Below are 26,233 nucleotides of genomic sequence, written 5' to 3' on the forward strand. Positions count from 1 at the left end.
AATCACTCGCAAACTCGCGATCAAACAGTCAAACTAGGTAGCGCTGATCAAATATGAATCAATTCACCGCTGGCAAGCTGCTGCCGCGCCTCCTCCGTGATTTGTTTGTTTATTTGATTGTTTTTGCTTCAATTCTTCTGCTGCATAGTGCTTAGACTGTCTGCTTCTTTGCTGAAGTAGTGCAAGAGTTTGGTTGTTCATGTGTGTTTGGCGCTACTGTGTTTTTTACTCTACACTTGGTAGCCTGGAGCTAATTTCGCCGGTAAAGGGGCTCACCTGTATGGGACTGTCGGGTCTCCTCTGTGCTTACTGTGGCTGGATTCCCTGATCTGGCACACGCCTGGTCGAAGCTGTCTGCTGCCTATCCTGCCTGCTTTCCTGGGTTCCAAGTGATTCCTGTGGTTCACAGCACAGTGTGTGGTCTCGCCCACTGGCTAACTGGCTAACTGGCTAACCAGCTAACCTGCTAACCGGCTGCACGTCCCAGCGGCGTGTTTTGGTCTCCTCGCCCGGGTGTAGCCTGCAGCTCTGCGGCTACAGCCAACACACTCAACCGCTCCACCTCTACCTGGCTGGCTTCGTAGCCTCATCATCATCATCTGGATTACAAAACTCTTGGATTACAGTGTTCTACAACTCTCCACTTCATCATGTTGGGCATCAAACTCCTCATCTGGATCGCTCTGTGTTTCACCGTCACAAGCGCCACCCTGCCGCTGAAATACTCTGCAACGGAGCTGTTGGCTCTCCGATCCCACTACACGATCCCTCCAGCTCTGCTTCCACATCGGGACATCCTCAAACGACCCAGATACGTGCATCGTGGATCACGATGGAACTTTCAGTCCACTAAGCACGACAACAACAACAACAACAACACAAGCATTCCCTCCTTCTGGTCCACTAAGCCTCGCCCCCCTCGCACTGCCACCCGTCCTGTCAATCATAGTGTGTTGTCCCCCCTGCACAAAGCAGCCACCTATACACCACTGGTCTGTTTAAAACCGGCTCTTTTTAACATTAGATCCCTCACTAGCAAGGGTTTGCTGATTAATGAATTTATTATGGACAACAAACTGGACTTTTTATGCCTCACTGAGACCTGGCAACAGCCAAACGATTTCTCCCAGCTCAATGAAGCTGTCCCACCTGGCTTTAAATATACCAGCAAACCCCGTGCTTCAGGGAGGGGGGGCGGTCTCGCGGTACTCTATCGTGACAGCATTAAAATCTGTACAGTCACTGTCCCCCATCATTCCACTTTTGAATGCTTAGCCATACAACTCACAGGCTCCACACCCATCATCATTATCACCATCTACAGACCACCAAAGCCCTCTGCCCTCTTTATCACTGAACTATCAGCATTATTAACCTCTGTGTGTGCCATGTCCCCTACTGTCATCCTTCTAGGTGACTTCAACATCCACATTGACAACTCTTCTGGTTTTACAAATGATTTCACCTCACTCCTTCAATGTCTAGATATCACCCAATATGTCAATTTCCCAACCCATAACAAAGGACATATACTTGATCTAATCTGCTGCACTGGTATCACCCCTCATAACCTCACTAATGCTGACCTCCCCATCTCCGACCACACAGTCTCCTTCACCCACACAGCTCCCTGGTACACCGCTGACCTCCGCCATCTCAAAACCACCGGCCGTCAACTTGAGCGGTTATACAAAAAGACTGGACTTTCAGTGCACATCCAACTCTACACAGAACACCTCCACCGTTACAAGAACGCTCTCTCCACCGCCAAATCCTCCTACTACTCCAACCTCATCAGTACCGGTCAAGGTAACACCAGAACCCTCTTCTCAACAGTAAACCACCTTCTTCAGCCTCCGAGAACCCTCCCCCAAAATACCTCCACTGATCACTGCACTGCCTTTCTGCAATTCTTTGAAAACAAAATCAACACCATCCACCAACAGCTGGCCTCATCCTGCACCTCCCCATGTGACCCACCCTGGATGTCAACCTCCTGCCAACCGCTCATCAGCACCCTCTCTAACTTCACACCCACAACGGAATTAACCATCACTGAGCTCATCCATAAAGCCAAACCCATTACCTGTCAGCTCGATCCCCTCCCCACCATCCTCGTCAAAGCCTGTCTGCCCTCCATCTCCCCCATGATCACAAGAATCATTAACTCCTCCCTCACCACTGGTATTGTACCCCCCACCCTCAAAACTGCTGCAATTACTCCAACCCTCAAAAAACCCGGTGCTGACCCAGCTGATCTGAACAACTACAGGCCCATCTCCAACCTCACCTTCATCTCCAAAACCCTTGAGAGAGTGGTCGCCGCCCAACTTCAGTCCCACCTCAACTCAAACAACCTCCATGAACCCTTCCAATCTGGTTTCCGCCCCAAACACAGTACTGAAACAGCCCTGGTCAAAATCACCAACGACCTCCTCCGTGCAGCTGACTCTGGACTGCTCACCATCCTCATCCTCCTCGACCTCACTGCTGCCTTTGACACCATCTCCCACCCACTACTCATCACACGTCTAACTAATATTGGTATCACCGGTGTTGCACTCACATGGTTCTCCTCATACCTCACCGACAGACTACAATTTGTGAAACTGGGTAAACACAGGTCAAGGTATTCCGCTGTTTCACTGGGTGTCCCCCAGGGGTCAGTATTGGGTCCACCCCTGTTTATCATTCCCCTTGGCACTATCCTCCGTCATCACAATGTCCGATTCCACTGTTATGTCGACGACACACAGGTCTACATTTCAACTACACCCACTGCTGCCCTGCCACCCGCCTCCCTCACCACCTGCCTACAACACATAAGGAGCTGGATGAGCAGGAACTTTTTAAAACTCAACAGCCATAAAACCGAGGCCCTGCTCATCGGCTCCAAGAACAACATCTCCAAAACTCAACACACCACTGCTCAAAACATCACCATTGATGGCTTCCCAGTACCGTTCTCCACCCATGTCAAGAGTCTTGGGGTCACCCTGGACAGCACACTCTCTTTTTCATCCCACATAAAAAACATCACCCGGACTGCCTTCTTCCACCTCCGCAACATCTCTAGACTCCGCCCATCCCTGTCCCACTCCAGCACTGAAATCCTGGTTCACGCTTTTGTTACATCCCGGATCGACTATTGCAACGCTGTCCTCTCTGGCATTCCCATCAAACTACTCAACAGACTCCAAATCATTCAGAACTCTGCCGCCCGGATCATCACCCGCACCAAATCCTCCGACCACATCACCCCCATCCTCATCCAGCTGCACTGGCTCCCTGTTAAATCCCGGATCGATTACAAAAACCTTCTGCTCACCTACAAAGCCCTCCATAACCTCGCCCCCACCTACCTCACAGACCTCCTCCAGGAGTACACTCCCTCCCGTTCCCTCCGCTCATCATCAGCCGGACTTCTGACCACCCCCACCTCACGCCTCAGCACCATGGGAGCCAGGGCATTCAGCTGCTCTGCTCCCAGGTTATGGAACTCACTCCCCCCACACATCCGGCAGTCTGACAACATCACATCTTTCAAATCCCTCCTCAAAACCCACCTGTTAAAACTGGCCTACTCTCTCTAGAACTCATCATCACCCATCCTATGTCTGTACAAATATGTCTCTGTCATGTCCTGTTGTTTTTAGATTGTTTTATCTGTCAATGTTTTAACTGATTTTTGTAAGGTGTCCTTGGGTGTCCAGAAAGGCGCCACTAAATAAAATGTATTATTATTATTATTATTAATAATATTCTGTTACTGTAATGCCTATTTCTCACCTCAGAATCATCTTGTAGTGTACTGTTTAGCTGTAAAATGAGAAAGTTTGTGACCCGGCAGCCATGTTGAGATCAGCTGAGGAAATACCAAGCACCGCCCACCAGCCGGAGCAAGCTTTCTCATTCTACAGCTAAACAGTACACTACAAGATGTTTCTGAAAACATTTGAGGAGAGAAATAGTCAGTTCGCGAGTGATTGACAGCCGCCTCCGTTGAATGAACAGCCAATAGCAACGCTCTCTCTCTCTGAAATGACCTGTGATTGGCCAAAGTCTACCGTCACAGGCTAGATTTTTTAAAGCCTGAAAACAGAGCCATGAGGAGGTGCAGAAGTCTAGTTTTCTCTCAGAACACTTGAATTACAATATGCTGGTTATTATGTAATTTTTGCCCAAAGATGCCAAAAATATTCGGTCTACTGCAGCTTTAACAGGCAGTCAAAAGACAAAGTCAATAGAATAAAGTGCCTATAGCTCTTCAAATTTTACACTGTCATATTGGTGATTGTCAACTGATAAATCCACAGCTGGGAGTCTTTCCCCCCAACAACAGAAGCATAAAACAAGAACTAGCTCTGGAACTTAGACATTGATGTATTTATTTGCATGGGTTTACTTGAGCAAGCGTGTGAGTGCGTGTGTGTGCAAGCCGCGTGCATCCATCACTAAAGCCAACATCCTTCATCTACCAAAAGAAAGACCGCTTTTTTTTTATCAAGGCCTAGTTTATAATCTGCCAACCTGATACATAAAAGATACGTAAGAGTCTCATCACACATTTTTCTCAGCACTATCGTCTCGTATTTGATCAGCGGTAATGGGCCGAGACAGCAAAGCAGTCTTTGTATTCTTTCATTTTTACAGTGTAATTACAGAGTGATGTGACTGACATGAAGGCGCGATTAAATGTTATTATGTTATCTGCTATTCTGTCTATCAATGTGATATGACTAACTGAAGTAGAGCTGTTTTTTTCTTTTTTTATGGAGTCCTATCTTGAAACGCAGGGCTCTGCGAAATCCCATCACAGAGGTGGTTAATTAACAGCTTTATAGTATGGCCTTGCAGAGGTGAGTGTGGGCGGATCCTCAGTTGTAGCAAACTCCACACAGTTGACAAATTCAAGCTCGAAGCTGGCGTCTATTTATGAATAATTTATGAAAGGTGCATTTACAGCACGCGGAAATGCTAGGGCGTACAGTGATAGGGATGGAAGGATGTGGAAGGGGGAAGAGTTAAGACAGATAGTAGTCCGGAGGGGATACAAAATTACAAGTGCCGCCACCCTGCAGTTCCCTGCTGCAGCAGTAGTTCATTAATCAATACTAAAAACATCTAGCCACTAATTCAGAGTTTAGCCCCGGTCCACAAATTACTCCATGCGGTTTTCTTTCAGAGGCAGCTGAAGCCATTTTGGAGGGACTGGCATTGTTAGCTTACCCCCCGTGATGCAACTCCATCTCATTCGGGGAGGCTGAGGGGTTTAATGCTTTATGCAGCATATTCTCATTTTTCACCCTCCAGTCTACTATTGATTCACCGGCTGCTGCACATGCAAGTGATTTTATCAGTCGAGCACGAGCGCACAACAGCATCGCCAGCTATGGAGCTAATTAAATGCACAAAATCATTGTCCTCATTTCTGGTTTGCTCCTATAAAAGCATAATTTATGTGAAATTTAAGCTTTCATAAGGTAAAGGTTGGCCTGAGAGAGATAAATTGAGTACGCTGTCAAGTTCTCAGTGTAATGGCAAAGTGGAGAAATGAAGAGGCTGTTTTAATCAATAGCAAATACACTTTCATTTTAATGATGAATTAGCCCTTTAGTTGAACAAGACTATGTGAGACTACTTCAGCAAGGACCACAGGTGGCAAACATAAAACAGCATGGGTTTGGAGAACACTTTAGAAACATTGGCTGCGGATGGGGAATAATACTACTAGTTGTAAAGTTGCACTGAGTACAGGATCCACTCCTATAATTGCCTTTCAGAATGAGGTCGGGGACAGAGCTACATTCTGGACAAAAGAGTATTTCTCAAGATTGTTTGCTTTTTGTCTCTTTAAAAAAAAAAAAAAGACATAACATACCAAATAATCTATGGATGTGGGCATCAACAAGGGCATCTGTCTTCTTTTACAAGTTAGGAGTAGGATCCTGGCTTTATCTTGTTATCGAAATGTCTAGAAAATGTATTTCTTTAACCCTCTGAGACCCACAATAGACCCGTTTTAGTCTTTTTTAGGGGGGTACAGGGGGTCTTTAGGGAGGAGATAGCAGGTCAGCAGTAGATGTCACATAGAAGTAGTGTACATCATCTGAAAGCTGAGAACCTGAAGATTAATTTGAGATGCAGCTCAGCACTGTGTGTCAAGTTGTTCTAGTCGTAAATCAGAAATAAACATGAATTCAATACTTTATTAATTAAGATAAATTGTAAAAGTGTATAAGGGTTTAGATCATTATGATGGAAGTATATGATGGGCATCCCCATGCTCTGTTATGTCCCCTTAATTGTTGCAGCAATTTTTGTTTTTTTATACTATTTATTACACAGATTTTGTGCTAAATTTAAAAACTTTTTACAACTCGAGAATTGATAAAAATTATCAAAAATCCCTCCAAAATACCACATTAAGAATTCTCTGAATGCTCTAGGTGCTTAGTTTGTGGCTGTAAAGTTTCATGAGGCTGTGATTATCCTAGAGGTCACCACAGGTCATTTGAAACAGTTAGATCAATTTTTAAAAAATGGTATCACTACAATGAAATGAGGACTGACTATGGGGACTAACATCATCACAAATGTATACAATTGGGCTCATTGGATCCACAAAAGTATCAGCTTTGCATTCATACCTAATTTATTATAAATATTCAAACAAACCTTTTTTAGAATAGGGAAAAATAACACATTTAGAATGTATCTCCTAGAGTGCAAAACCGTGATAACGCCGTTCACCTCACTCAGAGGCCATCCTTACCACGGTTTTGCACTCTGCAGCTCACATTACTGCAGTTTCATAAGTGTGTCAGAGAAGTACGGTGGCCTTCAGGTAGCAAAAGGCTCTCCCTACAGCCAGTGTTTGGTTTGTCCGTTCTAGGCTACTGTAGAAACATGGCGGAACAACATGGCGGACTCCTAAGCTAACGAAAATACTACAATTCTTAGTTTCAGGTAAAAAAATAAAAACATACTTGTGAATATTATATTCCATTTCAGCTAATAGATCCCCTAAAATTGTACATACTGTTCCTTTAAGGAAATGACAACAGACACCAGATGATCCACATCAGGCAAACTTATATTTGCTCTTAATATATTCTATAAGTGTTAGCACAGTGGTGATCGTCCGACCTGCCAAAGATCCATCGTGGATTAAAACATTGTCGTGTGATGTTAAATAAAGATGTGAACTGAGTTTTGGTATACGGACTTTAAATTGTTCTTACGCCTTGCATCCATTCAGTCAATGTCTGAATACTGCCTCGCAGTCCAGCATGCTTAAGAAGCCTCATTTGGTGCCCAACTGCTATCTGTTTTTCCCTCGTTTGCATTTCTCCCACAGTTACTCTAGTGTCTCGCTCTCTAACTTTTGCTCAGCTTTGCTCTTTTGGTTTAGCCTTTTCTCTTTCCATTTATTTTCTTATTCATTTGCCTTCTCAAGCCTTATCACTGCCTATACCAATGCACCCCTCTCTCTCCCTCTCTCTCCCTCTCTCTCCCTCGCTCTCTCTCTCTCTCTCTGTCTCTTTCTCTCTCTCTCTCTCTCTCTCTCCAGTCAAACAGCAGGTATGTCAGCTATAAGCCTCCCTGACATTAGCTGATATTAGGCTAGGGTCTATTAGGTCCTGCCTTGCCATGTGAGTTATTGAGCAGAGAGCGACTGACTCAGGAGTGATCGCACTCGTGCATGCACGTGCACCGACTAACACCAGCAAACACACACCCACACAAAGGTAAACACAAACCCACAGGAATGTCAGAGCGCACACATGCAAAGCCTCTGCAATCTCCCAAACATGCTCACCTTATGTCTACTAAGTCACAAAGATGGAGGAATCACTGAGGCATTAAGAACCTCCTCGTACACATGCATCTTTTTTTGCTAAATTCCTTCTGCTGAGGCAGCCCAGGAAAAGGTCGCCGGGAAAAAATGCTGGCTGGTTGTACGTCTCTGCAAACCACGGATACGTTGAACGTCGAAATTTTTGCATTTGGTCACAGCACGTGCTGTAGTATGACGAGCAACGGGCAAGTGACGTAGTATATCGAGCAACCGTTATTGAAAGCCACGTCGTTATCCCAACTTATCACACACTGCCGCTTTGCCACGCCCCCTTGGCTAAGGGAGGGTGGTGGGAGTGGTTGTGGTGGATGGTTCAAACACAGAACTTTCACCCATGAGACCGCTGTTCATGTCCCCTGTGTAATCAAAAGTAAAGGTCGACTTTACGGATGTTACGTAACATTATTACCGTCGAAGAATAGAATGTCTGCTAAGGGCATTATGTTATTATTTTAACACAAACCGTGATCTTTTTTCTGACCATAACCAAGTAGTTTTGCTGTCTAAACTTAAGCAATCATTTCACAAAGTTATCCACGTGGCATTGTGCGTTTGTTCTGCAAGCATCATAAGAGGCTGATATGAAATCATATTTTTGGTTCAGAAACGTCAACATTCAACGTATCCCGTGGTTTGAAGAAACATAAAATGCCAAAAACGTTTTCTGCCGACTGGGTTAGCTAAAGCGTTTATGTGTGACTGAGAGCAAAGCAAGGAAATCAAGATGTTTGTCAGGACCTGTCAGTAAAAACACAAGAAAAAAGTAACATGCCTCTTTGGTGTGGGGATCCACATAAAGAATAAAACTGGATGAGACTAAAAAAAAGACAGATTTCTTTAAAAAAGGAAAGAAAAAAAGTCAATATCAGTGCAGCAGAGGCTGAGATAACCATTTTCAGATAACCCATTTACAACTGGTTCTAAATCTGAATCTGGATATGTTACTGTATCTGGGCAATGCCATCTGATCATGGGGCTTTGCATTTACAATTTGGTCTTAATACGCTTCCTATAGCTGTATAGACTCTACTTATTTTTACTTTGCCAAGGAAGGGGCTGTCTGTAGCTTTTTCCGAGTCTGCACTAAAGATAGTGGGAAGAGGCTATATCTAGTATGTGGCCAGACTGTACACTGCATTAACACCTGGCTGAGATCCAACCACCTCCACATGTGGCCTGTTCCGTCCAGTAGCATTCCTATCATAATACATTCTCTACATTTACAGCTGCATTAACAGGCTATTTTTCCTCCCAGATGATATCCAGATACATGATACAGTACATGTAGGTGTAAAAAGGGTCGTAGTTTTAGCATGAGCTCCTACACTTTTCACAATGCAACTTGATAGCATCTTCTCAAGAGACCCTCCCAACCTGGTAAACTTTCAAATGCCATGACCCCAGTTTGTAACGCATGCCGTCTGTAAAGAATTTATAGACTCAAACCCATAACAATGATGACATCATTAGGGGTTATCTCAGCTATAAAACCTCCCTCCAGAGCCACTCCAACTGTTTTTTCAGTTTGAGTAGTACTAGTAAACTGCCATTATTGCATAAACATAGTGGATTGCCCCTTAGGCATGGGGTAGTTGAGATAATTAACCACAGTATGGCTGCTTGCACTCGCCAAGTGTGAAGTTGATTGGATGCGCAGTTCTCGAGATATGCGAAAGGACAGTCGTCCATACATACACAAACAGACGAGAGATTCCCTCCTTTATAGTTAGATTATACTGCTACAGCGCCACCTATTGGCCAAATGGCACCAAATCTGTCATGGTCACTCACACATCATATCTACGAATGTCCACCAAATGTGGTCCCAATAGCACAAAGTATTCAGGAGATATGCCATTTTTTGCAATATAAGCCCTGCCCACAGCATTTGAGTTAACTTTGAGGGCCGGCAACAGCAAAATTGTATGGAACATCAAAAATCCCAGAAAAAGAAAACAATTTGGTGATTAATTTCTAGTAGTAGCAAAGAATCAGATTTAGATACAATTCAAAATGGTGTAAAAACAGTCTGACGCAAATGGGCGTGGCTTATATGGATAGATTTAGATCCGAGAGTTACGGGACATAAGTTACAAGCCAAAACACAAAGTTCATTATCATAGCGCCACCATCTGGCCAAACTGCACCAAATTCGACATTGCAATCCCTTGGGTCCTGAGCAATACACCTGCCAAGTGTGAAGTTGATCAGATGAACGGCTCTCGAGATATGCAAAGGAGATACAGACAGAAAGTGACTCCTTGCTTTATAGTTAGATGTATAAACAAATATGAAACATTGTCTCAATGCCAGCACGTCTTTGAAAAGTTTTTATATTGAACTGTTTTGGAACACAGAAACACATACGTCTGCACGAGTTCACAAATCGGCCCTGCACACCCACACAACATATGCGCAGGAAAGAATAAATAGGTAATCATTAAATTCAAGGTTTGTAGCTTAAATAAAAGAAGGAGAAAGCTTAAGAACACTTATTTTTAGCAAGAGAATTAAGAAGCTTGTCATCAACCTGGAGTAGCTTAACCCTTCACCTAAACAGTCTCTCCTACCGTTCTCATGGCTACTCATTATGTGGGAAGACATTGCCTTATAATGTGTGTTGACTCAACTACCCGGCAGGAGCTACCGTGTGTGCACCAAGGAGATAATTACTGGAAATTACCGAGAAACAAGGAAACGTGGGTGTGCTTACGCCTGTGAGCCTTATGGGCTGCCAAATTCACAAATTATTCATGTTGTGGTGTCGTCTTAGTTTGAGAGGTGAGCGGTGGTGAGGAGTTAGCACCGAGTGCCTATCAAAAGCGTTTTTTGTCTCTTTTCTTCTTTACTGTATCTTTTTCCTTTTTGTGTGAAAAAGCGTCTTCGGCATCAGAGTGACAACTTTGTGAACTTTGTGACCTTCACAAAGCAGGTGAAGCTTCTTTTTTCTTCTCCTTCTCAACCACTGCTTCTCATTTCTCACAACCTAAACTTCTAACAGTGGTTCACCGCGGTGCACTCTCGCCGTGCAACTGTTTGGAGAATGGGGGAGGCGGGGGAGGACGCTCAGGACAAGTATTGATTTGTCAGGGTGCTGCGTGTAATTAAATATTTATCCTAAGCAACCTCACTCAATTTTGCTTTTAACGATACAGAAGACAAATGTGATTGTCCTAAATATCTACATAATAACAGGGGCTTGTTTCTCATTGTGGCATTACGTGTCAGATAGGAATACAATTATCATTTTTATCAATTATTGAGAGCTCTGGTACAGTTCTGCCCTATTGCAGCAGGTCCCCTGTGCCAATATGTTGGATATCCAAGTGGATCCAAGCACACTCAGCTCAGATCATGTGGTGATTGCAGGAAAAGAATGTGTTTTCTGAGGTGAGACAGTGAGAGTGTGAGCCGTGAAGTGCAGGGGAAAGATGATATGTGTGTTGCTATTCTTTCCAACCGCCGCTGCTCGTTAGGTGGTGGTAGTGCATCGTGCTGCTGTCATTTTGTATTCTCTCTTAGTTAGAGTCTGTTCAGGATGAATTGGTCTTTTTGGATCAGGATTAATAAAATAAAATAATTTATGCATGTCGGGTTCAGGTGGATTTTCCGAAAAGAGCTAATTTCAGATCAGGTCCAAAGACCTCTATATGTGCACTTTAAAAGCTCAAATTTGCCTGACCTGGGAGGAACCACCAGCCTTTTGTATTTGTTACGGGGGTAAGAAAATATCAAAAATATCAAGTATTGCGATATTATGATTTGTGATACTGTATCAATTCTCAAAAACACTGTATCAATTCTTAATTACTAGTTAACATGCAGAGATGAAAGGTCCCATATCGTGCTCATTTTCAGGTTCATACTCGTATTTTGTGTTTCAACTAGAACATGTTTACATGCTGTAATGTTAAAAAAACTATTTATTTTCCTCATACTGTCTGCTTGAATATACCTGTATTTACCCTCTGCCTGAAATGCTCCGTTTTAGTGCATTTCAACGGAATTGCAACAGAATTGTGTTGCCTTGCAACAGTTTGGGTCCATGTTTACTTCCTGTCAGCTGATGTCATTCACATACTGTACACTGCAACCAGGAATAAACTGGAACACATTTAGAATGTTTATGTTTAAAACCGTGTAATGATCTAAATATTGTATATTTGTGACATCACAAATGGACAGAAATCCTAACGGCTTGTTTCAAACGCAGAGTTTCTGAATACGGGCTGTGAGTATTTCCCTGCGGATTGAGCATTTTGATACTTTCACAGTATTTATATAGGACTTAAGCCTGCTTTATAATAAAAAACATGAAAATCTCACTTTTTTATAATATGGGACCTTTAAGTCAGTCAATACGTTATATGTCAATGCAGTTCCCACTGTTCTGATTGCGTAAAAAGTAATCTTTTTTTTACCCAGATTGTATACATATAGTGGTGTGTTCTTTATACTATGACAGTTTTCCTAAAATTGGATTTAAAAAAAATAAAAAATCGCAATATATTGCTTTGCTTACAGTATCACGATATATATCGCGGTATATTGAATCGTAACCCCTGCATCGTGATATGTATCATATCGCCAGATTCTTTGCCGATACAAAGCTCTAGTATTTGTTCCTCCACTACATGCTTCAAATTGCTGAGTGAGTAGTACTCAGTGCATCAGTGTGTCAGTGTACTTTCTGTGTCTGGTTATTTGTCTCTCTCTCTCTAGCGAATGGCCATCATTGAATGCTGCCCGTCTGCTATTTTCCCCCCAGTCTCAATTTACATCCCCCATATAGCACATGCCATATGTGGTAATTCATTTGACAGAGACAAAAAATTTACTCTTCAGGACTGATGGATGGCCGTGATCATAGCCTCACCATCCTTCACCGGATCCACATCCTCTATACTCTCCTCCTATTCATCTGGTGTGTGTGTGTCCGCATGCACTCCGTGAGTGGCGAGATGCTATTACCGTACATACGACAACACAAAAGGACTAAATTGAACACGGACTATAAATAAAAAAAAAAAGAGTGGAACTGTAGGAGAAATAGGTGTTTTTCATCACACTTATTTGATAATTGGATGGAGAGGCTGGTATGCTGTTAAAGATCTGAAGGATATAAAGTGCTGTCAAGAAGAAGAAGAAGAAAACCCGATATCTCGTAATGAGCCTGCATCCGCTTGTCAGTTCACGGAAACTACAGATACATTCTCTGTTGGATGGACTCGTACCTTTCCATAGGAACATCACAATCACATTGTAATGAAATTGTTCTCAGTCACAACGTGCGCATTAACAAGTCATTTTTATCACACATGCTTGCATAACATTGCATTGTACTTTGATTTCATAACAGCAAATTGCAAAAATTCATTCCTCTGGTCTGTTGCTGCAAGAGGCTGAGCAAATCAGTTTACAACAAAATGTATGCAATACATCACAGGTTCATATTAAAACACTACCTGTGATGCTGTAACTCAAATAGTAATTTATCTTAATCATCTAATATTTCACTTTGAGCTGCTGATGCAAAGGGAATAGGATGTGTGTGTGTGTGTGTGAGAGTGAGGAGGAATCAGTAGACATTGGAGGTGTGAGAATGAAAGGGGTGCAGGGCTGTGGGATAACACTCTCAATCTGCATATCAAAGACGCCGTGGAGAAAAATGATGAATAAAAAATTTAAAATACGTAGATTGTATGTATCTACCGAGTGTGATGTAGAATCTTATGGGAGCAAGTCATTCAGGGGACAAAAATACCTTTCTTTTTGACAAAAGACACAGTGGATTTTGATAAGCGGAGCGGGTACTTTGGAGAGATGACATGCAGTAATACACATGTTTAATTAGAGGCGCGGGGAGTCAAGTATAATACTCCTGTGTGCTTAGCTTGTCTGGTTAGACTTAGTGTGATGAATAGCTCGAGAAAAATCTGACTTTCAGAATGTTAAGTGAAATAAATTTGATCAAAGATGAAGAAGTGTGATGCATACTAAATACCTTCTGGTGAACAATAAACAGCTTTCCCCCCCACCCCCAATTTGGGTTCAATCATGGATTGAGAGAGTAACTTTTCTTTTTCCTTTCTCATCCTGCCCTCTCCAATAACTGCTGAAGTGTGTACAGTATAGGTCGGTTTGCATAAATGCTTTCGGCGCTCCGTTTCAGATGCACTCTGCACCCACAGACACACGTGTTATTTATCCAAAGAGGCGCATCAGCCGGGGAAGTGCACTTCGCCTGTCATCCGCATGTAATCAGTGAAGTGTGCCTCTGACTCCAGGGGAACACGATAAGTGCGACGGAGTATGCATCTCGCAATTAGCATGGAGATTTTTCTAGCTTCCAGGAGCAGGTGCAAATTGCACAGGTGTAATAAAATGAAAGTTGAGGTTCGGGGACAGGAAATGCGGTTTGGCGTCTTGTATTTTACAGGAATCTCAGGGCAGACGGAGTGTAAGTGCACCGCAAAAACAGATGCAAGGCAGCAGCACTGATTTACCTTCTCAGGGAGATAAATAGCCACAATGTCTGACCAATTTATGAAGCCAGACAAAAAGGGTGGACGGAGAGCCGCAGCTGAGGAGTCATTACATTTAAACTTGGTGTTCAGTGAGTGGAAGTATTGCCCTTCTTATAAAATATTTATTGAGTGCATCTGACTGCAGTTACCTTGAGCTTGTAGGGGGACACATCTATCTATAAAGATTATAAGATTAGCCCCTATTACAATTTTATGAGAAGTCTAACAGACAAACAAATCCATTTTCTCAGACAGAGCTTAATTAAATGTTTTGTAAGCTTGTTACTTAGTTAGTGAGTATTTACTTTGCAGCATTAAAGCATTTCGATTTCGATTGGTGATGTACGTACAACCAGTGAGTCTGAGAAGTAAAGCCAATGCTGAAGTGCCTTAAACCTGCATTCTTTCTAACTCCTCTGGTTACAAAAAGAAGGCTATAAGCAACTTAGATGTGGGCCAGTAGGGGACTACTACGCCTACTACGTTGTAAAAGTGAAAGTGAAACTTAAAAGCAACAAATTATAACACTTTAGGTGTAGGCAACAAAACTACAACTTCTTTCATTTTAGGCAACCAAACCACTTAGTTAAGTTAAGGGAAAGACATCATGTTTTGGCTTAAAAACATGAAACTAAGTTTCAAAAGTGAAACCTAACACTACCCATTGTTGGTCTCGCATGGGATGCAAACTCTGGTCTTCTGGGTGAAAACCCTGTGTTTTGTGTCCCAAAAACCAAGATGGCGACGGCCAAAATGCCAAACTTGATGCTTCAAAACAGCAATCCACAAACCAATGGGTGACATCACGGTGACTACGTCCACTTCTTATATATACAGTCTATGTGTACGACCTATCCAACCACCGACGGCATCTTTTGTGCGATACACAATGTGTGTATGTCAAAGAACAAAATGAAACAGCAGCACTATTTCTAAATTCCATGTGCATGTATTGAACTGTGAATCTTGCAGCAGAAGGATAAAAGGGAGTTGGCAAAGTGTGGACGGGACCAGAGAGATGCTGGGTGTTGACTGAGACCTCGCTACAATGGTTCAAGGCTGGACCAAAGTGGGGCAATCACTAAAAATGATGAAAATGGAAAAGTTAAGCACTTGTGACTTTTTCCCTCCACTGTTACAGGCTGATGTATACTTATTTTTTTAGGGGCAAGTTTTTAAAGGTCCCATATTGTGCTCATTTTCAGGTTCATACTTGTATTTTGTGTTTCTACTAAAACATGTTTACATGCTGTAATGTTAAAAAAACAACTTTATTTTCCTCATACCGTCTGCCTGAATATACCTATATTTACCCTCTGTCTGAAACACTCCGTTTTAGTGCATTTCAACGGAATTGCTGGGTAACAATTTGGGTCCATGTTTACTTTACTGTCAGCTGATGTTATTTACATCCACTGCAACAGGAAATAAACTGGGACACATTTAGAATGTTTAAAACCGTGCAATGGTCTAAATATTGCATATTTGTGACATCACAAATGGACAGCAATCGGCTCATTTCAAACGCACAATGTCTGAATACGGGCTGTGTGTTTTTCTCCGTATATTGAGCGTTTTGATAGTTTAACAGTATTTATATAGCACTTAAACCTGCTTTATAATATAAAAGACATGATAATCTCACTTTTTTTTACAATATGGGACCTTTAAGCAAAAACAGTTGAAAACTACGAGAGGCCAAACATGTCTGTCAATTCACAATGACATTAACTGATATTTTCCCCCCCAGCGTGCCATGTACTCTGTGTACTTCCCCCCATATAAAGAAGCTCTGATCGTTCATTGCTTGTCTCAGGGCTGCCGAGGTGTTTGACTAGTTTAAACCTGTCGTGTGTATATTACCCCACCAGAGCCCTGGGCTTGAGCTCAAATCCCCTTTACTGGCCTTAGTTTGATGTAACCCAGTGTGTAAAGCTGGAGTCTGGAGGCAGAAGACCCCGCTGGGCTCTCTACTGCTCGAGGGCAAATGGATCAAGACTGTCAGCTTCCCCCCTGGTTTCAAAAATACTCAAAGTGTGCCTTTGTTTCATCTGTCAAACTGTGCCCTGTTTGGTGTATTAACGGGTACTCCCCAACTGGTTTAGCCTCTTGAACCTTTGGGGAGGCTCTTCGTCTCTTTCCCATATTAGACGTGTCAGTCATTTACAAATTCTCCTAAGATGGATTTTAAGCCCCTTTTAGCCCATAGCTCTGTTGGTGATCAAAGTTAGTAATCCCCCCTTTAAATGCTATAGCTCTTTATGTCAGTCCTAGCTCTAAAGTGTTCCACCTCACGACGTGCGGTTCTTCAGTACAAACCAAATGTCGAGACAAGTCAGAGAGGTGCCGTATGCTCTGCTAAACAGCTGGAAATCTCTCCAGTGCATTCCCATCTTATGCAAATACTTGTTTTTATTCTATGAGAATGATCTGCGTTTATTGGCCATCTTTTAAAAATAACAACACATGCAGCAGCCAGACGCTTCCTACTACTCAAGAGGTGGGAGGTAGTTTAACCGCTTCACAAAAGGCATCTTCAAGGACACAAGCAACACAACTGTGTACTAGCAAATGAATTCAACTTAATGTCATCTAGAACTACTTCACCTGACCGATATTCATATGAAGAATAAAATAATATGAAGGCAGAAGTGCACTTTTCAACACTAAATGCTACTATGAGGAATTATGTGAAATTGCTGTACCTGACTTATCGTACATTTCTGAGAGAACACTTCAGAAAAGCAGCTTTCCAATGGATTCAAAGAGTGATTTTAATCGCTTGCATTACTGTTTTTTTCTTTTTTTGTGTGGCTCCTTTGAAGAAAAAATATGGACGTCTTATGATAAAAGTCACGGCGCAGCACTGTAGACAAAGAAAACACTTACAAAAGGCCTCTCTGTGCATTAGGAGATCTCATTTGATTACACCCAATGAAATTCACCATGCAGTCATATAAAATCAGTGGGCAACCTCCGGGTTCTGAGAAGAGCATTTAACTTTCATTCTTTCTAATAGCCAGCAGGGGGCGACTCCTCTGGTTGCAAAAAATAAGTCTGATTGTATAGAAGTCTATGAGAAAATGACCCTACTTCTCACTTGATTTATTACCTTAGTAAACTTTGTAAACATGGGTTTATGGTCTCTAGGGCTGACCCGAATGCTTCGAAGCTTCAACTGTCGCCATGGTAATCGACTTCTAAATCAGAATTCAAATGTAGTAGTTCCCCTAGTTGGGAACTGATTCAGCATAGGCTGGAAAAATGGGGAGGGAACAATAAGCTGCATGTAGGCAGGTTAAACAATCATACATCATATAATGAGAGAAGGAGAGAAGTATAGAAGTAAATATATAAATAGCAGTTTCAGTGACAACATCCATGTACATCTATCAAAAATAATTTAGTAATAATAATAATAATATTGATAAATACATCCAACATTGAAATATCATAAGATCTCCCAACTAGGGGAGGTTTTTTGAGAGGATGCGAGTCTCAGATCTGTTTGACTCTGATGAAGACGCAGTTGGCGCCAACACGTTAGTCTTTAAATTAAGTCTTAAATCTGTGTGCTCCAGTGTGCTTTGGACCTGCTCTCTGAAGTCTCCCCCCCCCCCACACGAATCTCAAAAAATGGTCACTTGATTTTATTACCTCAGTAAACATTGTAAACACGAGTTTATGGTCTCAATCTCTAGTTTCAAGTCTTCTTCAATACAGCATGATGTTCATTTAGTAAATTATGGTCCCATTTAGAGTCAAATAGACCATAAAGCAGGGGATGCTTTAGGCCGTGGCTACCTTGTGATTGACAGGTCGCTACCACGGCGTTGTCCGGTCTGGGAGTTGTCTGTGTTTTTGTCTAACAACTTTAACCCTTTCACAGTGTGTTTTCACTTCATGAAAGTTGTGCTTACCCTTTCGTGTTACTTCTGGTTGCAAAAAAACATTGTGGCGACGGCCAAAATGCCGAACTCGAAGCTTCACACAAACTCGAACTCGAGGCTTCACTCAAAACGGCATTACACAAACCAATGGTTGACGTCACGGTGACTACGTCTACTTCTTAAATACACTATGAATAAAATCCATCTGGATCTTAAATTATTTTATCATCATTAACACAAATTTCTGAAAGGGAAAACTTTGTTAAAGTGGCAGTAGGCAGTATATTTTTGGCATCATTGGGCAAAAATTCCATAATAACCTTTCAGCATATTGTAATTCAAGTGTTCTATGAGATAACTAGACTCCTGCTCCTCCTCATGGCTCTGTTTTCAGGCTTTAGAAAATCTAGCCCGTGACGGGAGACTTTGACCAATCACAGGTCATTTCAGAGAGAGAGAGCTTTCCTATTGGCTGTGCTCCGGTCATGTGACCAGAACTTGGCGTTCCTTCAACAGATTTTACAATGGCGGCGGCGGCGTCACAAACTTTCTCATTTTACAGCTAAACCGTGCACTACAAGATGATTCTGAAAACATCTGAGGAGAGAAATAGGCATTAACGTAACAAAATATTGATTCATATTTCATCAGCGCTGCCTAGTTTGACCATTTGATCGGAGTTCGTGAGTGATTGACAGCCGGTTCTCATAGACGGTAGCTGGACAGCAGACCTCAGATCAGCTCTTACTGCTTGTTTTCCTCCGGTATGTAAAATCTTGCAGATGCCGTTAGGAGCACCGGAGGACACAGAGGCACATGATTTTTTTTCAGGTTACCTGTTTCATGTATTACTGTCACAGTATAGCGACCGTTTTATAAAAATAACTTTTTTTAAATCATATTTGCTCCAATCTTGCCTACTTCAGCTTTAACACAAATTTCTGAAAGTGAAAACTAAGTTAACTTGTTCTCTGTTTCAATGCAAGCTGTATTCGGTGTGCCGTGCATGCTGTAGAAACCTTGAATCCAAACACTATATGGTACAGAGGGACCCTGAGGACCCACAGAGGACGCATCAAGTGGCTGCGTTTTGCCAAGCACATCTACCGTGACCCATAGGTCAGAACCGATGAAAAGCATTTCATGGTTACTTGAAAAACTGCATGTGTATGTGTGTATGTGTGAACAAATAAAAGACAGACAAAGAGACAGCTGGCTGAGTGTGTTTTTGTGCGTGTGTGTGTGTTGTATTTGTGCATAGATAGACCCTCATCATCTCTCTGTGATTACAGGCGCATTTCTCCACAAACAGCATGTGACTTATCAGAGTGAGCCAGGTTTTCAGAGGGCTGACAGTTTAGGAAGAACCCGCATTGGGATAAGTCTCAATCCTCACTCAGCCATCACTGTCTCATCCCCTTCTCACTCTCTCTCTCACGCACACACATCTGTGCAAACACAGATGCGGCACCCCGACCGCAAACCCCCGACTACTGATTTCTCAGAGCTGCCCCGCTGAGCTCTCAAGCCTTTTCTATCTCTCCGGCAACCCAAAACTGATAAAAGGACGACCGCTGCTCCTGATGCGGTGTGTCTTCGGAGACGCAGAAAAGATGTTAAGATGTGAAAACAACAGGTCTCAAAGGGAAGATTGTCGGTGTAATCTACACCGGCAGAAATAATAAAATAATGCTTTTTCAGACAGAGTTGAGACAAAAAAGACAAAAAGAATAGAAATGATTCATAACACAAGACAAGAATCTAAATCAGATTAAAGAAAAAGGAAAGAACAATATATTGCATTGCCACTAACAATAGGAAAAAATGTGCTCTGACGACCAGCGTGCATCTGTGCAAAAGTGTAAATGTGTGTACACTAGTTACCGGAAGGTCATTTGGAATATCTGTCCCAAGTTGACTTGCTGGGTTTTGTTGTTGTATCCATGCAGCATCTCACCAAACAGGGTGTCATTGAAGCGGACATCCTGCCTTGGGCATTTTGGTCCCTCACAGTTGTCTGACAGCAGGAGGCAGGAGCGCCCGTCCCCTGCCAGTTTGTACTCCTGCACACACCTGATGAGAAGGGCAAAAGCTGTCAATGTTATGTACAATATGTAATATATGAAATGATACATGTATGCATAGTTGATGGCAAGAGCATTAGAAGATGAATTGTGGCATAAATCCCTACATAGGTGTTCCCCTTTTACGGCTTTAATCTACAAATTACCGATTCAGGAAGAGAAAACTACCAATATCTTAGCCCTTTTCTTCAGCATTTCTGACATCTGTAGAGCACTTACCACCGATCTACGGACAGCACCCACCCAGCTAAATATAAACACTAGCAGTCAGAATTAGGGCTGTCAAAGTTAACGCGATAATAACTCGCAAATCTGTTTTAACACTACTAATTTCACAACTTGCAAATGTTCAGGTTGTAGTGGGCTCAGTTTTAAAGCTAGAGTGAAGAGACTGGCATCATATGAAAGTAGAAAACCTAGGGTACCAATGTCTTACTAACTTGTCGGAAAGGAGGCTAAAAAAACGATCCAAACTAAATTTTTGCGAGGAAAAACTGGCACGGCCATTTTTCAAAGGAGTCAGTTGAACTCTGACCTCAATATATGTGAATGAAAATGGGTTCTTTGGGTGCCAACGAGTCTCCCCTTTACAGACATGTCCACTTTATGATAATCACATGCAGTTTTGGGGCAAGTCATAGTCAAGTCAGCACACTGACACACTGACAGCTGTTGTTGCCTGTTGGGCTGCAGTTTGCCATGTTATGATTTGAGCATATTTCTTTGTTAAATGCAGTACCTGAGAGGGTTTCTGGACAATATCTGTCATTGTTTTGTGTTGTTAATTGATTTCCAATATACATACATTTACACAAAGCAAGCATATTTGTTCACTCCCATGTTGATAAGATTATTTAATACTTGACAAATCTCCCTTTAAGGTACATTTAGAACAGATACAAAATGTGTGATTAACCACAATTAAATATTTAAACAGCCCTAGTCAGAATTTGTCCAGGCTGTGCGAAAGCAAGGTTGTCAAAAACAATCTGGCTTTTATTGTTGTAAGCTTTGGCTAAAATGTCTTTAACATTGGTGCAGCAGTGAACTTGCCATTGTCATTGTAGAGACTGTGGACACAAGCTGGAAACACATTCCAATGGCGAATTCAGCGGACTGTGCAATCAGTCACAATTATCATAATCTCCTCCATTTATCTGGGTATCTGCTGCTGTCGGCTGGCGCTGAAGTTTGGCCGCATGCAGTCGGTCAGGTCTCAGCGCCTCAGTGGGAAAGAGGACACTGCCGTTATTGGCAACGCTGTCCTGAACATGCAGCAGAACCTGGTGGAGCTGTGTCTTCCTGCTGCATGAAGGCAAAAAGCCATTTCTTATTCCGTAAACCAAAAGGTTTGCTCAACCACAGACCATCACTAACTATGCCATGCAGTATGCTGTATTAATGTCATGGCTTGACCCACGCCATTGTGCAACAGCGACAGTTAGACATTTGCATGTCACAGAGGGTGTTGCACACCGATGGAATGACAATACTCTTGACTGACAAAAACAAATTCATCCTCCCCAGATGCCCTCATTGAAAATCAATTGTACTGACGGCATTAGGGGAAAGTGGACATTGCTGCAAATTGCATTTTGTTGTTGGCCTGTTCACCCATAGTGTAAAGGAGTTAAAGATGTTCTGGGAGAAAAAAAAAATGCCATCTCACACTGTAGACCTGACACATCTCAAGGAGAATTAGGATATCCTTCACCTGTCAGCCTGCTCCCTCTGTTGAGTTCCCACTTGCCAGGAAACCCAAAAAGTGGGCCCCAATGACATATGAATAAAGCGACTTGCAACCAGGGTTATTATAGTAAACTAAAACTGAAACTACAACAAAAATAATGGGTGAAAAATATATATAAACTGAAACTAAATAAAAACTAAATCCTTTAAAACTGAAACGGTATTGCATGGGTAAAAAAAATCTAATACAAATAAAATAAAATCAACCTAAATTCATTTCAGTTTGTTCTTTTTTAGCTATAATTTATCAACTCTCGTGACCTTGAAACGAAACGGACTTGACCTTCCAGGAGACGCCGCTGTGCAACTACTTCACTAAATTAGCACGAAGATTAAACAATAAACACTATGACCGTTCCTACACAGTTCTCCAACCACGTATCTTGTATGTACAGTATATAGCTACATAATTCTGAGACATTATACCTGGCCCAAACAAGAATAAACTAAAACTACTATAAAACTAAATATAAAAAAAGCTAAACCTTTCTGAAAAACTGAAACTAAACTAAATCTAGCAAAAATTAACAAATTAATGATGAATACTAATTGAAAAATTCAGACATATTATAACCTTGTTGCAATGTGGCATGATCAATGTTACTAGATCAGCATTTGGTTACCAGATCGGTACTATATCTCCAAACGCCATACTTGGATTCTTCTACACTTACAGTCTTAGAAGCAGAAGTAGAAATCTCCTCAAAGATGACAGATGCGATGGGAGAGAAAGTAGAAAGCATGTTGCAGTAGTGCAAAGACGATTTCTGCTGTGAAATTCCACCGACAAGCACGGAACAAACAGCCCGAACCCATTGATCCATCCCTCTTGGTGTATATGAGAGGTGAAAGGTAATGTTGGTACAATGGCGTGGAACATGATTTTCTTGCCACACATTAGTAAAAAAAATATGTAGTTCTCTGGAAGGTGCTCAAAAAGCTTCCCCCCAGTTCCCATACAGTACAGTGTATCAGCTTAGTGGAACATGTGTGGGGTGAGGAAGAGGGCGGTGGATGTATCGCTGAATAATTTACAGGAAGTAAGATTCAAGTTTAATCCTTGATGCACCTTTTTGAATACCTGCATTGATAAATTCAAGCTTCTCTACAGACAAATGGGGTAGACGGATACATCATAATAATTGATGTAGATACTACTGGTATTTGTACTATTTAAACTGTCTACACGTATATATGAAAGCATTTCTAATGGCGTGTTCACAGCAAGAGCCAAGCGAACTTTTTGGGCAGCGCAATTACATACAAAATAGGCGAATAGACGCAAAGTTGCACTGGGCGATGCAACGGGAACATGCAAAATTTGCGCCATCTGCGTATTCACCATGGGTGTATTAAAAAACTGGATACAGCGTTGGAGGCGGGGCCCCCGGTCAAATCACAGCACGATCTGTATTCATACCGCAGTAGGGACGTGTGGCTTGCTAGATACATTCAGTGAAATGGCGCTGTATGTGAATACAGCTCGCCGCCGGGTGACGTTATGAACCCAGACACATCGGTGTTTGGTTTTCTGACATATCTGGGACTTCCACAACATTTACAAATCAGTAACTGTGGTTAATTCTTCCATGGTTGATGGCGGAAATGGCGGAAAAAATAAAAGTTCTTGGTATCTATGGAGACAAGCTCCTTCTACTTTCCGGCGTGTCTAGTGCGAAAGAACAGAAATGATAGCGGCATTCATACTTGTAAAGCGAGGCGAATATTTTGCTTTGCTCTTGGTCTGAACACAGCATAAAAGCTTGCCATCAGAGTTGGCCAGTCAGGTAACAGGGGTGGGGGAAGAAATCAATAAAGCGTAGTATATACAGTAAAGCGTAGCTTTTATATATGTAAAGCACTTTGGATTACCTTTGTGTATGAAATGTGCTATATAAATAAACTTGCCTTGCCTTGCCTTGCCTAGTATCGCAATAATATTTTGCGTGGCAATATTGTATCGATACACGGACATCAAGTATCAAAACTTGTATTATATTAACTATTAACCTCTTAACAACTCTTGTTCGCTTGTCGGGAAGAATGCTAAATAACGCTACAAAGTCATGGTACATTTTAACTGGCATGGCCAATTCCAAAAGGGTCCCTTGACCTCTGACCTCAAGATATGTGAATGAAAACTCTGAGATAAACAGAGTGAAAACGGTATCTTATTAGATAAAACAGATGTAATAAATCATAATATATCTTATCACAATATGTTTAAAATTACAATAAAATCATATCGTGACTTAAGTATTGTAATAAAATCGTATCGTGGGGTCTCTGGTGATTGATATTGATATTGTAAAACATCAATAGCATATGTAATTATATTAAAACAATACTTTTTCATATGTAATCCTGGGCAAAATGCCTTTCATCACATATAGATGTGATCTGGTGATTACACATTGGTTATTTTCCATTTGCATAGCTCATTTCCTTCCTGTGAGTATTTGCCTGAGGAAGAATTTCTTGATTGAAATATCACTCACGGAGCCTATTTCGCGAGGAAGCTTTATCCCCCCGCCCGCGGACACCTTTCAATTTATTTACTGTTAGTTATTCTCACCCGCAAAACATGAGCACGTTGCTGGAGTTGGGGTCATCTTCGAGGGGCACGAGCTGCTGGAGACACAGCTGTTCGCAGCCTCCATTGAAGCCATCCGTGCAGTCAATGCCCCTAGAGTAGTCATAGCAACCTGAGCCATCCTTCATTGGCCTCAGCCCCTCAGGACACTGCAAGAAAAAAGAGAGACGGAGAAAGGAGGAGAGGTGGTGGGTGGGAGATGTGGAGAGAGGGTGAAGAGGAAGACATAAATTAGGGAGAGTGAAGAAGAGAGTAAGGCGCAGAGGTCAGCGTGTGCAATCTCATATCAGGTTCATCACCAAATCCGCCTTCTTCCACCTCAAAAACATCTCACGTCTCCGGCAATCACTCTCTGACTCTGTGGCAGAAACCCTCATCCACGCTTTCGTCACCTCCCGTTTGGACTACTGCAATGGAGTTCTGTCCGGGGTTCCCAGCAAAGCCCTGGACAGGCTCCAGTATGTGCAAAACTCGGCTGCCAGGGTTCTCACCCGCACCAAGCCCTGGCAGCACATCACCCCCACCCTCATCCACCTCCACTGGCTCCCGGTCAAGTCCCGCATCACCTACAAAATCCTCCTCCTCACCTACAAATCCCTCAACGCCCTGGCTCCTCAGTACCTATCTGACCTCCTCCACCCTTACACACAGCCCCGGAACCTTAGATCCTCAGGCACGGGTCAGCTCTCCGTCCCTCACACAAGAATGAGAACTTTTGGGGACAGAGCCTTCAGTGTGACAGCCCCCACACTTTGGAACTCTCTCCCCATAGAGCTCCGCAACGCACCATCTCTGGACACCTTCAAAAGACTCCTCAAAACCCACCTCTTCACCAAGGCCTATGGCCTCTAGCTACTGTTACATTTGTTGTATTTATTTATGTCTTTGTTAAGCGTCCTTGGGTTTCATGAAAGGCGCTATATAAATCCAAGATATTATTATTATTATTATTATTAATCAGGATGAGGCGGCACCAAGGAGGCGAAGATAGTACGATGAGAGAGGAGGAGCGGGCAGTGGGATACTGAGGAATTCAAAGATAGAGGAATGAAAGATGGCAATTATCTTATTTTGATAGGAGACAGAAAAACACAAAGGTCTTTATGTGATTAAAGATATGAGACACTGCGAACTGGCAGCTTGGAATCATCCTCGCAGCTCATCTCACTCCTCGAGGTCTGTGTTTGTATTCTTTCATGCCAAACACAACTCCACACGTGTTACACTCTCCTGGTGAGACTCCACACTGACAGGTGGAAAAGAGTGGCGGGGGGACTCCGTGTTTATCGGAGGAGACATGGGATGTCTACACCTTCCTAAGTCCAACAAGGAGCGCAAGCAATGACAAAAGAGTTTAGTGTGTGGGGAGTTGTCCGTTCAAAATTGGAGAAAAAAAGGGGAACAATTAACTTAAAAAGCTGAGTAAATTACTGGTGTTAGATATTATAATATAATATTCATACTCAGAACCTCAAAATGTGGGCATTTTGAGACTGATCGGTGTAGTCATCGGTGAAGGTTGGGTAATT

General features: G+C 42.4%; 1 protein-coding gene across 1 annotated transcript in view; it reads right to left on the minus strand.

The window, feature by feature from the left end:
• Positions 1-26,233, minus strand: part of astn2 (astrotactin 2) — a 395,991-nt gene that overhangs the window by 106,871 nt on the left and 262,887 nt on the right. The window contains exons 12-13 of the mRNA XM_074618826.1: positions 24,687-24,853; positions 20,163-20,351 (exon numbers count right to left, since the gene is read on the minus strand). Of these exons, the coding sequence (XP_074474927.1) occupies positions 20,163-20,351; positions 24,687-24,853 (356 nt within the window). The remainder of the gene's footprint in view (positions 1-20,162; positions 20,352-24,686; positions 24,854-26,233) is intronic.

Source organism: Sebastes fasciatus, chromosome 19, assembly GCF_043250625.1.
Source record: "Sebastes fasciatus isolate fSebFas1 chromosome 19, fSebFas1.pri, whole genome shotgun sequence".
Taxonomy (NCBI): Eukaryota; Metazoa; Chordata; class Actinopteri; order Perciformes; family Sebastidae; genus Sebastes; species Sebastes fasciatus.